The sequence below is a fragment of the Pleurodeles waltl genome, chromosome 4_2 (genome assembly GCF_031143425.1).
Source record: "Pleurodeles waltl isolate 20211129_DDA chromosome 4_2, aPleWal1.hap1.20221129, whole genome shotgun sequence".
NCBI lineage: Eukaryota > Metazoa > Chordata > Amphibia > Caudata > Salamandridae > Pleurodeles > Pleurodeles waltl.
This window is the reverse complement of record NC_090443.1, coordinates 958,427,100-958,443,352: the sequence shown is the minus strand read 5'-3', so window position 1 is coordinate 958,443,352 and position 16,253 is coordinate 958,427,100. Positions and strand designations below refer to the sequence as shown.

At 42.2% G+C, this 16,253-nt stretch overlaps 1 protein-coding gene across 1 annotated transcript in view; it reads right to left on the bottom strand.

Moving 5' to 3' along the window:
* Nucleotides 1-16,253, bottom strand: part of ATP6V0B (ATPase H+ transporting V0 subunit b) — a 93,514-nt gene that overhangs the window by 53,504 nt on the left and 23,757 nt on the right. Inside the window, exon 3 of the mRNA XM_069232773.1 lies at nt 4,077-4,160. Within this exon, the coding sequence (XP_069088874.1) occupies nt 4,077-4,160 (84 nt within the window). The remainder of the gene's footprint in view (nt 1-4,076; nt 4,161-16,253) is intronic.

Here is a 16,253-nt window from a genome sequence, read left to right as displayed (position 1 = left end):
CCTTTGATTGTTTCTTTATCAGCAATCAGGGTGGAAATGCAGGAGAAATGGGTGGGGTCCTGAGCATGCTAATAGGAGGTAATAGAAACAAATCAAAGTCTGCAGCTGGAACCAATAATGTTTTGGACTTAATCAGTTTCAGGCTGCTAATGTTTATCAATGCATGCCTGGTAATGGATTGAAAAACAAACCACCGCATAAAAATGACAGTCCTCAATGTCTTAGGATTTGGAAGAGTAATGTAATAAAAACATTAACCAACAGTGAGGATAAGTAAAAGCTGATGGACTCCACATTTTAGAGCAGCCTCCGATGAGTGAAAATGTCCAAGCTCGAGACAGTTTAGTCTCCAATTCAAACAACTAGGGCCAAATGAACACAGGGGTCAGAAACAGAAATCGTGGCTTTTGTTCACAGAAAATTCAAGAGTGGTTTGAAGTCCAAATTTGTGAAAGCAGCACACAGATCCACAGAAGAGGAGCAAGTAAAGCTGTCCATCTGCTGCATCTAAGAAAGATTCCAGGCCAATCTGTAAACTAGCCAGCAATTTATGATGCTCTAGACTTCCAGAATCCAGGCTGGATTAAGTAACACGTATCTGGTAGAGACTATATCTAGCAGCAGATTCCTTACCTTGGAATTATCCCCGCGTGTCAAACTGGATCCAGAATTTTTTTTTCATAAGCAGTAGCCCTTTGCACCGGTAGGTGGCAATGTTCAGCTTTGTGTGGCATCGGCAGGGGCATTCGCGTCGGAAGCGATGTTTGCAGTGCCTATATAGATGTCACCCAGGTGCATTTAGGTCAGTTTCTTTTCGCAACTTTCCACGCCAGGAGCGCAGAGCCACAAAGAAAACTGATCACTGATGTGGAAAACTAGGGCCCTGAAAGGGAAGTATACTATACCAGGCGCTAGAAAGCCATTCGCAGAGTGAGTAGGATAAGTGTTTCAGTAAGGAATCTGCAGCAAGATATAGTCTCTACCAGATAAGGCGTTACCAAAGGTAAGTAACTTGTTCATCTGAAAGACTTCTAGCCACAGATTCCTTACCTTGGAATAGATACCCAACTAATATCTTCCCATGAGGTGGTCTGCAGACCAATTTCAACCAAGGAAGTCCTGCAGGACTAAACGGGCAAAATACCCATCCCGCCAGACCTAACTGTTCGTGCTTTGTGAACGTGTGCAAGGAGGCCCATGCTCTGCCTGGAAGATGTTGAGGATAGGACCTGGGTGTGCTCACCTAGAGGGCACAACCTTGGCTCTGGTGGAATGAGCGTGCAATCCCTCAAGAGGCTGCTTCTTGGCCAATGTGCAGCAGATCTTGTTAAACAGTACGATCCATTTGAAGATGATCCGCTTCTGCCTATCCTTTCTTCCCTCCAGCATACCCCATGAACAGTTGGTTGTCTACCAGGAACTCTCATGTGTGGTCAAGGTAGACACACGATCCTCTTTTTGGGTCCAGACAGCGGACTCGCTTCTCCTCCTTGGAGGGGTGTGGCGGAGCGTAAAAAGTAGACAGAGTGATGGATTGGCCTAGAGGACAGGGAGTGACCACTTTCGGAAGAAAGGAAGCTCTTGTGCGAAGCACATGTTTGTCTGGATAGACTATGTGATAAGGAGGCTTGGACGATAAAGCTTTAAGCTTGCTGACCCACTGGACAGATTTTATAGCCACGAGGGAGGCAGTCTAGAAGGCAAGTAGCCGGAGAGGGCATTTATAAGGTGGCTCAATGGGAGCGCACATCAGAAAAATGAGAACATGATTGAGGTCCCACTGAGGCATTATAAAGGGTTAAGGCGGAAATATATGTTGGAGACCTTTCAAAAACCTATTTACAACAGGAGATTTAAAGAGGGACGGCTGATCAGGCAACCTCAGAAATAGCAGAAAGATAGCTCTTCAGAGTGCCCAGAGCAGAGCCCTGCTGGGCAAGAGAAAGAACAAAAAGAAGAACCAGAGAAAGGGAGGCAGAAGGGGAACAATTTATTTTTTAACACCATGCCACATAATTTTTGCCAACAGCAGACGTATACAATCTTGGTGGAGGGACAGCTGGGTGCCAAGATAACATCACAGACTTTGGGAGGAAGGTTGAAGGATGTCAACTGTTGATGCTCAACCTCTATGCAAGAAGGCAAAGAGCTGACCGGTTCAGGTGGAGGACCCTCCCCTGCTACTGTGACAGAAGATCCTCCTTAAGGAGCAGTCCGATTGGAGAATCGATGGCCCTGCTCAACAGCTCAGGCTATCAAACTCTTCGTACCCAGTACAGAGACAAGGATGACTTGGGCCTGGTCATTCTTGACCTTCTTGAGAACTCTCGGAAGGAGTGGTATGGGGAGAAAGGCTTACAGCAGGCCTGAGCTCCACTTGAGACGAAAAGCATCTCTGAGTGACAGCCACCTTGGAAACTCCACCACACAAAACTGCTAACATTGCACATTCTCTAAAGTGGTGAAAAGATCTAACCAAGGGCCTCCAAAAGGGACCTAATGCCACCTGCGGGTTAAAACGCCATTCATGATCCGCGAGGCATCCTTCAGTGGAGTTTGTCTTCCCTGGCGTTCAGAGATCCAGCCAGGTGTTGACGCACCAGGGATATGCTGGGAGGTTCCAGCCATGTTCAAAGAAGCAGGTCTTAACAAAGGGTCCACAACCTCACCCACCCAGCTTGTTGCAGTACCACGTGGCAGTGGGGTGGTCTGAACACCTGCACTAGCCTTCCCTTGATGGAGGATAGAAAAGTTTTCAATGCCGGTCACAACACTCGAAGCTCCAACAGGTTGATGTGGAGTCTGGATTCCGCCAGAGGCCTCTGATCTCCATCTCTCCCAGATGGCCGCCCCATCCCAGGAGTGACATCTATCACTACCATCAGATATGGGTGGGAAAGGGAAAGGGGTCTGATGCTGAACCAATCATGGTTTGTAAGCCACCACTGCAGGTCTTTCACAGTTTTCTCTAAGGTACGGACCATGTCGGAGAGATTTCCCTGATGCTGCACCCACACCAGGAGGAAAAACCTCAAAAAGACTGACAAAAGTCGATAAAGGCTTAGTCAAAAAATTACAAAGGGGTAGCTCTTCTCCAGCTCTGCGCAGACTGTTGTGGAAAGAAAAGAACCAACGTCAATGTGCCTATGTGGCACCTTTATTGGCACAATGAATGTCTCTTCTGGCGCCGACATCACCATGCAGAGCCAAATGAAGCCACATACTGGCATGCAGAGGTTCCACTCACAAAAAAGAAATCCCAGGTCCAGTCTAGCGCCTGGGGACAATCGTAGGTAGAAGCCTCTATCAGATATCAGTAAATGTACATGAATCACAAATTCAAAATTATTCTCTTTCCAGATTTATGCCCTGATGTGGCAGATGGGGGGGGAAATCATGGACTTGCTCAAGCATCCATGAGAACAGCACAGCTGTTTTGCCAGGCAAAGATGTGAGTTAATCATGATCAAAACTCATTTTTCCCTTTTATGTGCAAAACATGTACTGTGTTGTCCTGATAAGACATGAACCCAGAAACGTATGCTTTTTTAGCTAAATCAGGCAACTAAAAATGCTCTTCGAAGATGTTTGTATTTTTATTATCTGTATGCAGTATAAACAAAAAGGCTGAACTAGCAAAATATTAAAAATGTTACATTATGAGAAAAATTAGCTAAACATGCCAAGTACAAAACTTGTAATTAACACAACCAAGACATAAAATAAATTAGTTTTCTGACTGCTTGGAATCCATTGTTTAATTGTTATCCCTTGCCCCCTACCAAGTACAACAAAGAACTGTGAAGCCTAAAAGGTGGAAGAAAGTAAGATCACAAGTAAAAAAAATGAATCCGAGAAAGCAAATGAAAAGGGAAGATATAAAATTAACTGACTAAAGAAGCTTTAAGCACAGGCCTGCATGAAAAATGTGCATCAATGAGAAGAATGTCGTTTACAGTGTTAAATGTTTGACAAGCGAGGTGAACAAGTACTGTCAGACAAAAAGTAGAGCCAACAAAGACAGCACAGTCTAGCAAGGCAATACACAAAACGGAGAGAAAGGTGGAACCACTTACCATGCAGCTCCAACCACGGAGAGAGAGATAGATAAACCAATTCCAAGGTTTGCCCACATAAATGGCGAGGTTTCCGTCAAGAACCTACAAAGAAATAATTCACAAATTTAAAACAAGCATTTGCAATGGAATAGGTCTCCAGCTATTGGCATTGCAAATTCATAACTGGACTTTTCTTGCCACATAAATTGGTCAACCCTGCCTCATAATTTTGTCTTACCATGTGATTCCAGTGGCCCAGCATTTAAAGTACTACCATTTACCTTCTTCCTCTATCTTAAAACATATACAATTATCATATAAACCTTTATCAGAAATAAACTTTTGGTATCAGAGTGCAACGCTCAAAACACCATAACAAAAATGTCATTTGGGACGGACTGGAGGGTGAAAAGAAAGGGGGAGTAAGGGGTAAAGATTGAGAGGACAAGTGGTATACTAAGGGTGTCATGGGCCCTTGAGTAAGAAAGGAAAATGGTTGACTGCAATTTTAGCAGGAAAATACAGCATTAGAGTCCAGTGAGATCCACAGGTCTCTGGGTCCCACTGCACCTGTTGCTCCATTGATAACCAGGCCTCAGGAGAGAAAGCGGATGAGGCAGAAAAAAAGAAGCGAGAGGAATAAAACAGATAAAAGGAAGAAGGAGTAGAGGGTTGCAAAGAAATAAAAGAAAGAAGGAAAAGAAAGAACGAGAAAATGAAAACACAACTAAGAGAAGAAAAACGGCAGACGTTTGAGGCAAAAGAAAAGGGAAGGAAGCTAGTGGCCGAAAGATAAAGTGAAAAAATAATGAAAAGTGTGAAAAGAAAGAGAAAAATGAACATTCGAGAAAACAAAAGAGATGGTGAGAGAAACAAGCAGCAAAAGAACCGGGGCATGTATGTACTTACATTTCCCATAGCCAGAATGGGAAAACTACTTTGACACTATGGGTCTTGACAAATAACTTGTGGATTCCACATACAGACGTGAAAAAGAGGGATTGCTAGTAAAACGTAAATTGATGGATAAAGATAGGAAAAACACCAAAGAAAGGAAAAAAGAAAGATTTTAAAAAAAAGTGAAAAGATACATACTCAGTCAAAGTAAAGAGCAAATAAAAAAGACAAAGAATGAATGAAGAGACGATAAACAATTTGTGAAAGAATGAACGCCTGATGAAGGAAAAGAACAAAACAAGGAAAGAAATAACCAAGTTTTTGCAAGTTTGAAAGAGGAGGTAGCCAGAGGAAAAGGGAAATAAAAAAGGGAGAGGAGTAGAAACAAATAGCTGAAAGAAAGAGATAAACTGTTAATGTGTGGATTTTAAGAGCTAGAAAAAGAAGAGAAAAGTGGGGGAGAAAGAAAAAATTGAGAGTAAACAGAGTAAAGGAAAGAACGGAGTGAGATAGGTGAAACAGACTCTCTCAAATAAAGATGGCAGCTAAGAATAGATTTAATTGGCTCCACCACGTCCTCAAACAGAAGTCAGGGTGTGGAACAGCAGGGGGCATTGCAGAACAGCAGGAGGTGCATTAGAAGAGTTGTATGTGAATCCCAACAAACAATATTGGGGTGCTTCAGATCAGGATTGGGGGTATAAACAGAGCGGTCTCCCGGCCCAGTGGTGGAATGACAGCAAGGCAGCGGTGACGAATAAGAAATGGAGTGCCGTGTATTTCCTGGTTTTTGAATAATGGGGCGCTGCAGGTTAGGGTTGAGGTGCACTGGTAGAGTTGTAGGTGGGCTGCGGACTGGAATAATAACAGGCACACAAGGTCAGAAGTGAGGTATGTTAATGGAGCTATGTGTGGAACCTAGTACTGGCGTGCCAGTGTTGCTGAGTGATAGCCTGGAGGTGCCCTGGTGAAGCTGTGAGTGGGGCCCAGTATGGGAGTGGCATTGCCTCTGAACCACAGAAGTGAGGAGTCCTCAAGGATGTGCGTTTATGAGCCTTAATACTGAGAAGAAATGTGCACTGAATGTTAAAATTGATGGATTCTGCGAGAGCTGTGGTGGTTACCATTAACAGTGGTGTTGGATATTACACATGAGGTGCACTGGCTGAGCTGTTTTTTGCCCTTTTGGGTCCAGTATTGGCTTGGCAGTGGGAATGAATATTAGAACCGAGCTGCTGTAATGGAACTGTATGTGAGTGGGGTCCCAGTAAAGAAAAGGAAGTGACCTTACCGGGGTAGAACTGAGGTGCACTGATGGAGCTGTGCCCTAGGTCCTAGTACTGGAACAGCAGAGTGTACTGACTGTAAGAACTGAGGTGCTCTGCCAGATGGCATGTGTGGGGTACTGGCATGGGCACGGCTGAGGGGCTTCGAGTATGGGAACTGAGGTGCACCGATTGAGTTGCGCCCGAGGTTCCAGTACTGGAGCAGCAGAGTGTACTGACTGCAAGAACTGAGGTGTTCTGGCAGACAGCGTGTGTGGGGTTCCTGGCCCTTACATGGCTGAGGGGTTGGAGTATGTGACATTTGATGCACTGATGGAGCTGAGCCTCAGGTCCAAGTACTGGAGCAGCAATGTGTACTGACTGCGAGAACTGAGGTGCTCTGGCAGACAGTGTGTGTGTGTGGGGTACCTGGAACGGCTGACAGCTTGGAGTGTGTTAACTATGGTGCACTGATGGAGCTGCGAGTGGGATCTCGGTATGAAGCAGAAGTGGGCACCATCGCTAAGGACTGCAGAGCGCTGATAGAGTTGGATGCCTAGGCTATATGTAATTACAAGCGATCCTCTGCCCTTGCCGTCAGCACACAGGCAGGCACACTTGGTAAAGAAAACCAAGCCAAGGAAGGGCCAGTGCCAGGCAGCTGAGAGGGGGTGCAGAGAGCCCACAAAAACCAAATGTGACCAAGATAATAGACTGATTTAGAGCCTTGTTTACAGTTAAGCTCAGAGGAAGAATGCTCTGCAAATGAAATGGGAAGCTTGCCAGGACACTAGCAGGAAACAAAGTTTGTTTTTTTGTTTGTTTTTTTAATAAACGTCCCCTACAGACCAGATAAACAGGACAAAGCATAATTATACAGTAGTTGGTTCCCCTGTGCGCACACAGAAGAAGGAGGGACAAAGAGGCATGACTGACCACTAACAAGCAAAGATTTTTAAATGACACTAGAACTAACAATTGAAATAGCTGGAAGCCCATAGAAGACTTAAACAAGAGGTCGTACGCTTACGCTCGACCTAAACATCACATTGTGCACCAGCACTCCAAATATATCCTAGACAACGGAAAGAATTGTCAGGAACACCAAGAAAGAGCAAGGGAGGGGTTATCACTAAGAAATATTTAGATTTCTCCATTAGGAATGCAAACCTAGCAACATGTTCTTCAATATATGGAATGTTTGCATTGTTGTTGAAATAAGCAAGGTGGTTTCTAAAACCGCTTTCATGAGTTTCGGGATACTTTAATAGAGCTGCACTCAATTGTGAGTGGAAAAAAGATCTTATTTTGTTTCGGTTATAATACTGAGAGCGGTAAAAACCTAACAGCCTGTGTGAACCTGTTTATGATTAGATGGAGGAGGTGGTGTGATCATTCAAATGCAGTGAACACCAACATACTCAGAAGGTAGGACACTGCCTGACAAATGTTTGTGAGCAGCAGCTCTAATTTAAAACCAATTTGCAGGTATGTTTTCAATTGGAATGTTAAGTAGTTGGTTGTTTAAATTCAGCACAGTGAGGCATTCTGCCCGTGGGGGAAAAAAGTGTGAAATGTGCCAATACTCATTTTCAGATAATTCCCTCATGAAAATTGTTTACCTACTGGTAAAATCTATAGTATAAACATATTGTAGGCATCAGGCATAATGCTGGAAATCGGCAATGGGTATATATTTTCAGGAGTACAGAAATCCTGAGATACTTTGTCAATTGGCAAAAAGCTGACAATGCACTACAAAGAAGGAAACTAACAAGAATGTTTGAAGTAAAGGCTTTGTTAATTGGTCCTGGTCCTACAGTTGTCAGACTAAGAGTTCTGCGGGGCCCTTAAAGCTTAAAACGCCTCTAACGTTGGCAAGAAGCATTGATAAAGCCAGTCTTGCTTTGCCGTTGCTTTGAGGATGCCACTACAGGCTGTGTCAATTGAATTTGCCTTTAAAATGCACCCGCAAAGACAACAGCAGAGAGCGGCCATTTTTAAAAACGCATTTCTTATCCTTTTAAGAAGCTTGCCACACGCATAATGAAATATGGTGTAAAGCAACGCAGTGACCATCTTGAAAGTAGAGGAAATGTTTTTCTTGTTTCAAAATAGCACCTGCATTGCGTCACATCTCACTGCAACATGCAATATAATCACGGCTGATGGTTTTGCAAATGCTGACTTTTTGTTTTGTTTTAATTATATGGCATTAGTAAAGTCAATCGCAACAGCCAACATGGAGTAGGACGTGGGAGGCAAGACAGAGAGATGTGGCAGGACAGGGAAAGGTCAAGAAAGGAGGTGCCAAGAGACACAGGAAAGTGCCTGCAGGGTACCATCAGGGCATCACTAAGCCCACCATTGGGCGCCTGGTGGGAAGAGCTCAGACAGAGGAGAGCGCAGATAGCGAGAGAGCGAACTCTACCAGGAGGAACAGTGGGAAGAAAGGATTTGATCTTTTTCATAAAGAATGTTCTTGCGACCTCCCCCCCACTCCCCACACCAGAGGAAGGAGCAGGACGTGCACTCACATGGAGTACTAAATGAGAAATTAAACTAAACAAATAGTGCTGGGTCATCAGTGGTGGAAGGACACAATTCCGCCAATCTAAATTGAAGGTAAAAAAAAAAAAAATAGCACAAGACTACTCGGCGAGTCTTAAAACTCATCTCCGTTTGATTAAAGGAAGTTGCAAGCCTTTGTTCGGCCACTAGATGGCGCCCTGCTGCAAGCAACGACACAAAAAAGGAAATCCCTCCCCGTGCTGCTTTCGAAAGCAGAACTGTTTTTTATCTTCTTTTTAAACAGGAGAGTCAAGCTCACTCTTCTGGGTCATTGTTTCCAGTACTAACAGCGACCACAAAGATGAACCAACCAAGAATCAGGCTGAGACTGCGAAGATGAGGAAGAAAAACTGGCGAGAAATGACAGAAAAGTTCCCCAGTCAAAAGTCCAATGAAGAGGCAGTTTCACGTGATGGTTACTCATGGAAGGCAGTCATTTGAAACCGGCACGCATGCCGCAGTGGTATGGCAACAGTATTTATATAGCGCTTACTACCCCTGACGAGGCGTCGAAGCGCTTTAATGGGTTCTCGTATTTACCGGACTGGTTTCTGCTTTGATGAGCGCTGTAAACATTTTCAGTAACCTGACAAGGCCAGGCTCGCAGCGGAGGCCTAATTCACCAATGGACCAGAATGCAACAAGATTTAGGACACAGGGCCACATCTGGGCAACTTCACACCGGAACTTGTGCACTAAAGTGTATACTTAAAGCTCTGCACTTCCAAACCCCCGAGTCTACGGGTTCTGGCCTCGCATGCGTAAACCTTACACAAGCCACGAACTCGGATGTGCACCGCATGTCGAGGGGTGGCACAATTGCGAACATAAAAAATGTACTACGTGGTACCCATGCTGAAATGCAAGAGGGGCAGAAATTAGAACAGGCACTTTCGAAACATCAAAGACCGCACAGAACCCAGCGCAAGCAGTGCAAGCTTCTCAAACACAACTGTAAAATAAGTGAAATTCTTAACCAGAACCCTGAAGAATGTTCGTACTTTTACGGAAAAAATACATTCACAACTCGAATACCGCAATGAAGCACAGGGAGTGATTTCAACATAATCACCATTTAACATATAAAATAAAAAAAACGTTGTTTATTGGTTAAGAACAGCAGCGGTGCCCTTCAACCAGTCAGATGAACTGGCCAATGCTGGCACCAGCCTGCGAGATGCAACACCGAGGCACGACGAACCCGGCGCAGGCAGCCTGGAGCGGGACACGGCATTAGGCCGCTTGTTGACAATGTAAACATGAACACCGAAGCGGTTTTCTGATCTGTAACCTTTAAGGCTAACGTTCTACCTTTTGAGTAGTTCACTCATCTATAGAGAGGATTTAAGCCCTTTCACAGGCACAGGCCAAATGAACTCAGAGGCTGGATGCTCAAAGGGCAACACTAAACAACAAAACTATTTGTGGGACACACAAAAGTCGGTCTTGCAAGTAATGTCCGATATGTATTTACTTTACTTAGCATCACCAACACTAACATGAAAGTAGCTGCCTCTCTACCCGCATTAAACTGGTCTCTTTACAGATCTATGTGTACTCAGTCGCACCAGAATGTCACCTTATGCGACCTCATCCATCACTCAGGAAGTACAGGTACCGAGTACTGAGTAGTCTAATAAATACTCCATAGGCCTTCAAGAGGGGCTATGTAGGGCATAAGCCGTACAGAAATAAAGTAGCTTTAATGCCCGTAGAAGATCTCATTACAACAGTTCATTTTGGGCAGTAAGGGAAAACAATCTACTTCTAAGCTGAGGCAATAAGGATACAATGTTAACCCTCAACACCATCATAACATCGGAAAAGTGAGAGGTTCTTACCAAAGGAGAGAAGATGAAGTTAAGGAGTGATCCACACTGCATATCACCAAAGAGACAGAGCTCATCAGTAATATTTAACCACAATGAAATAACACACAGATTGTATAGCAACATGCAACACCAATTACTTCGCTGGCCTCTTGCTCAACTGCATGCTACACTGTGTTATGACCAAGGCTCCCAGTTTTATTGTAGTTCTTTAACATTTCTGTCTGTATTCATCCATATTTTATTTGTTGCTAATATTATCTCTATTCATATTTATTTTGTGCTCGGTGTAAAAAGTTTAAATGGATATGTTTCCATAGTTATTTAACCAGCCAATGTTTATTCATGTTTGAATGGCCTATGTGTTTTAGCCATTTGCAGTACAAGTCTTTTTAAACTATATGCATTTCAGCCAGCTTTACCAGCTGCACTGTTTATTTAAGCCTCAGTAGGACATATCTAATATTTTTAATCTCTTCTGTCATTCTGCACGGCTATTGACCTAGCACTCATGATGGCAGTAGTGAGAATCATCCAAAAGACAAACTATTGTCTGTATTCAGCCATATTTAAAAATAAATATGGACATGAAATAGATGGTTTCTAATCTGTATTTATTATTAAAAATCAGCAAAAATTGAAAAACTGGAAGCCTTAGTTACAACATCCACTACTAACATAACTAGTAATTTATCAAGATGTCCTTACTTTCCCTTATATACAATGGGGATCCATCCTCTGAATTATCTGTTGCCCAAGGAACACAGTTGTTTTGGCTCCATATTACTTTACTTATCAGCTTCAAAACTCTAAGTATGAACTGAATAGGAAAAACCCCTACGTTGGCCCTGGTTTTGTACTGCTTTCCTTATTTCTTTCTTATCTGCATTATAATTCCGCTGCTTATGTTACTGTGAACTATACATTCTATAAAAAACGTTTTGAATATAAAAAAAAAAAAAAAAAACTATACAGCAACAACTGCATCCACTCTTGGAGAGCCCATCATACTGTGGGATATATCAGAAGATGGCCACTTCTCAGTTTGACCTTTCTCCTGTGCAGTGTCCATTTCTTTGAAAGTATTATTCTTTTGACACATGAAAGAGACCTGTACCCTCAATACAGCTAGTGAACTGGAATTGCCACTTTGAACTTAGATCGCCAACATCTTTGAGGGGAATGCATGAGAAATCATTGCACCCGTTTCCTCTGCAGATGGAAGGAAGATCTACCTTTGACCTGATTAGTCTTATACGCATGTGGCAGATGGACCAAAATGCTGAAATTGCTGGGCTGATACCTGTTAGCATTATTATATTGTAATTCAACAGGTCAAAGCAACTTGAATTATACTCTAGATATTGTTGGGGCAGGAATATCCCCTGCATGGTGTACAGTTGTGTTCCCTTGCCTCGAGGGCCCAACTGTGAATACCTGGTATCCTGCTTTTTGATTTTAGCTTAACCTCACACCAATTTAGTGTGAGAGAGACCCAAGTCCGCCCCTTTATGTGATATAGGTCTTAGACCAATCCTACCACCCGGAAGAGTGCACCAAGTATGCCCCCATTTGGCTGCCATGACCACTGACCTTGTCATAAATTTAACATGCAGAGCGGTGGCGGTAGCATACTAAGCTTTGTGAATTAATAGGTATGACCAGGCTTTTTAGGTCTCCCCTACCAAACAGTGCAAGCTGTCTTGTTAAAAACATACTGTGAACTTATAGCAGGCTTACAGCCTGACCCATGATTACCATTGATTGACTGTCACTTCATTTGCTTGGTTTGTATTTGATGGTGTGCCTGCCTCTTCTTCTGTTTGTCCCTCCCCAGGGGCATAGCCTCTTTACAATCCATTTTATTGGCTAACTTGTATCCTTCTACTGCTCACATCTAGGGAACAACTATTTTTTTTTTTTAAAACAGCATTCCCTGAGAGTGCACTCTCCCTCAAGTGCCTTTGCCTTCAGGCACCCACCACCACCCCATACTGTGCTGTTCACCACCTTGCTTAATTTATCTGTGAAAGAACAGCAACAGGGATAGTTTTTTAAGATTACAACTGAAGAGCCGACTTTAAAGGTTTTTTTGCTTTATCTTCTGCTGTCCACCTATCACATAAAAGCACAAACTTTGGCTTTTATGTCACCAGGAGAAGAACAATCTGCTGTATTCGCTCAGCTCCTTCAATTTCAGTTTAATGTGCTTGCAAAAGGATGCTGTTGGATTCCTCTTCTTTGAGGGTTAACGGGACTCCAGATTTTGGTTGTTATTTTGGCACTTTCTAGCTTGCAATCTAAATAATGACAATTTTTCCACAGTGGTAGTAGTTCTGGCCCCTTGATATACCTCCATAAAAAAAAAATTGTTGTCCAGAGATTTTCATTTTTGATTTGTGTTGTCTAATTAGAGAAGTAATTTAGCTTGGGTATACATTGCTAATCCGGGCTTTTTTTTTATTGGACAACATTTTTAAAAATGGCAGCTGTTTTTCAGTGAGGATGTAATATTTCAGGAACCAGCAAAACCAAACTGTTGCAAACTAAAGTTCTTGAGTTCGGATCAGAAGTCAACAACATTGATGATGGCTTTGAAGATCTAAGCAAAGAAGTGGAAGACCATCCCATAAACCGACAGGCTTATGCTGTGCAAATGTACTGTCTTTTCCAAATCATGTTTTATTAATTACATCACAGCAAAAAGAAAACTCCGCTACACATGACTGCCCACGCAACCTACGACAAGTGCAAAGGAAGACAGCTAATCACTTCAATGAATAGGAATGGTGTAGCAACAAGTTATAATGACATAGCACAGAGCAAGAACGTGTTAGCAGTTCATTCTGTAAAATTTTGTGAATCAGAAATCACACCACTTCCAAGTCACTTTACCAGGAAAGGATTTACAATTGCTGCTCTTTAATAATTTTGATTTTGATAATAGCTCTTCTTTGTCTGGAACATCCAGCACACATGATACGGACATGGTGCTTTTTCAAGACTGTACCAATGAAGTAGCTGCTGGAAAACAAGCTTTGTCAGCTGTATGCATAAACAACCAAACTGCCTTGCCAACATGCACAAAATCACTACAAGCCATCAAAATGTCCTAGTCTACCAGAAAGTTTCAAAGTGGCTGAGAACATGGATCTTCTTCTACCTGATGCTGCAGTCCACAAAGCTGACTTAACTGAATTTATCATATCGCTTATTCAGTGCGGACTGAAGGATTTTTGAATAGCCAGTTCCTCCATGGGCTGGAATTCATGCTCTGATCTCCCAGAATATCGCCCCACTGAAGAAGGTTGGGTTTTTACCAGTAATACCACATTCAGTCTCAAAGTATGCAACAGTATACACAGCTCTTAAATTCCAATAATTGCAAGCTCAGCTTAAAGACCAGCCTACCCTGCCAATTTTCTGTGTTGAAGCTGACATTCTTATAAGCAATCTAGTAGAATTTGATGATCTTTATCCAATGATGGGCTTTTTCCACATGACAAATGTTGTGTTGTGGTGGGCGGGAAGCTATCTCAGTGGACGGGACAAAGGCGATGCACTTACTGAGGCTGAAATATTTGGAAGCAAAACTATCCAGTCAGTATTGGGTGGAACTCATATTCATTCATTATAAGCAATGCTCATCAAATCCAAGGCTATAGAAACATTGCGTTGGAATGCTTTCTGAGAATGACAAATTAGGTTTAGCATATCTTATGTCAGAAGTGAACAAGGTTTAGGGTGCACTTCATTCAAAAGACGTAATGCAAAGCCAGGCAATGTTCAATACACAGGTCAAAATCAGAAAACCAAGTTCACAGAGTTTGTCAAAGAATATGAAGAAAAAAAACACAATTTTGCAAGTATTGGGAAAATGTTTTACACATGATAGCTCAAGTGGGAAACTTGGTACATGCCGATTGGAAAGTGCACTTAAAGACTGTGGAGTCACTGATTGCTGTGTTTCGCTAATTAGATTGCATAAACTGCCTCAGATATTGGTCCTGGTATTTGGAAAGAGTGAATAAGCTAGAGGTGGAAAAAAACATACCTCTACAGAAAATGTATCCAAAGACATTTTGTGACGAAAGATAGAGAGGGAAGGTTCAATGATGTAGCTCCAGATATGAAACTGGAACAGAAGGTCCAGAAATCACATAAAAGCTCTAAGGGCATTGTTGGTCACACACGTAAAAGTGAATGTTGCTCAATGGTAGTTAGTTTACCACGAATTCCTTTCTATTTGCAATGTTTTCAAAGAGATGACAAATTCAAAATGAATGGACCATCGTGAAACTGTTCCCCACCACAAACTTGTTGGAAAGAGACGGGAACGTTTTCATAAACATGTCACAGCCTTCTTTATTTCATGCAGCAGCAAGGAAACACTTTTGAAATGACGGACCCAGTGCAACTACATAACTTCATGACCAAACAATATGTGGCTAACAATATAAAGACATCTACTAGATGCCCTGGTACATGGATCGAAACTATACACAGAACTGAAGCAGGAGAGATTTGTACTGAAAGAGAAAAAGCTGTTTGACGTAATCACTAAAGCTAAACTTCCACACTTTAATTGCCAAAGTAAAAGTTTTGTCCAACCAGCCACTACAAAACAGGTTACAAAAAAACAACTTTTGCAACACATAGAGAGATGGAGGTAGCAAAAGAAAGGGGTGAATTTATCAAGGACAATCCGTATCATGATGTTCTTTCAACAAACTCATTATTTGAGATGCTGCAACCAAACCAGTGAAGTACAAGAGCCTGAAAAACAACTTTCATCTTAAGAATTTCAAATCGAAAAGATGGCCTCATTGAAAACTGCTGTTGTTGTGGACTATATGTCACAATTGTGAATAGTCAAGAGTTCATCCATGCAAAATTTCGGAGAGGTCATTCAGACTGTCCTAGAGATATCAAAGTCAGTATGCACCTTGCAAGAACAGCACACTGTACTTGAGATTTATCTTGAACTATGTGTCAAAAAATGTGAGAAAAAAAAAAAAAAAAAAAAAAAAAAAAAAAAAAAAAAATCGACAAATATCTACAAGTGGAACAACTGATCTTGCTATTCAACATCAAACAAGATGGACCTGGAGATGTTAACTCGCCAAAACATTGCTGATGCTTTAATGAACACTGACTTTCCAATTGTTGCACGTGGAATGATTGTCAATAAGGAGTTGGTGCCTGCAAAAAGTAAAGGCCATACTGTTCAAGAACTTAACAGCAACTTTGAGGAAGCTGACCTTCTTCATGTTGTGCCACATGTTGAGTGGGCTGTTTTAAATGGTTCCACTCGAGTCATTATACTGTCAAATGACAGATTTTATTGTGCTACTTAGATTTTTTTGCAATGTTCATAAGTCAAGGATTGTCAGAGTTATGGATAAGTTATGGAACAGGCGAGAAAAGATACTTAATCTCGTTTCATATTCTGTGCAAGAAACTTGACCAGAGATGCCCAGTGCCCTTATCAAGGCACATATTGTTACGGGTGATGACACTGTGCAAAATTGGAACAAAGGTTGGAGTTTTAACGGCTGAACTTGTGAAGTTTCTAAAATGATTTTCTGAGACAGAAGAAGAATGTGACTTTAAAGACATATAAAATTACTTTG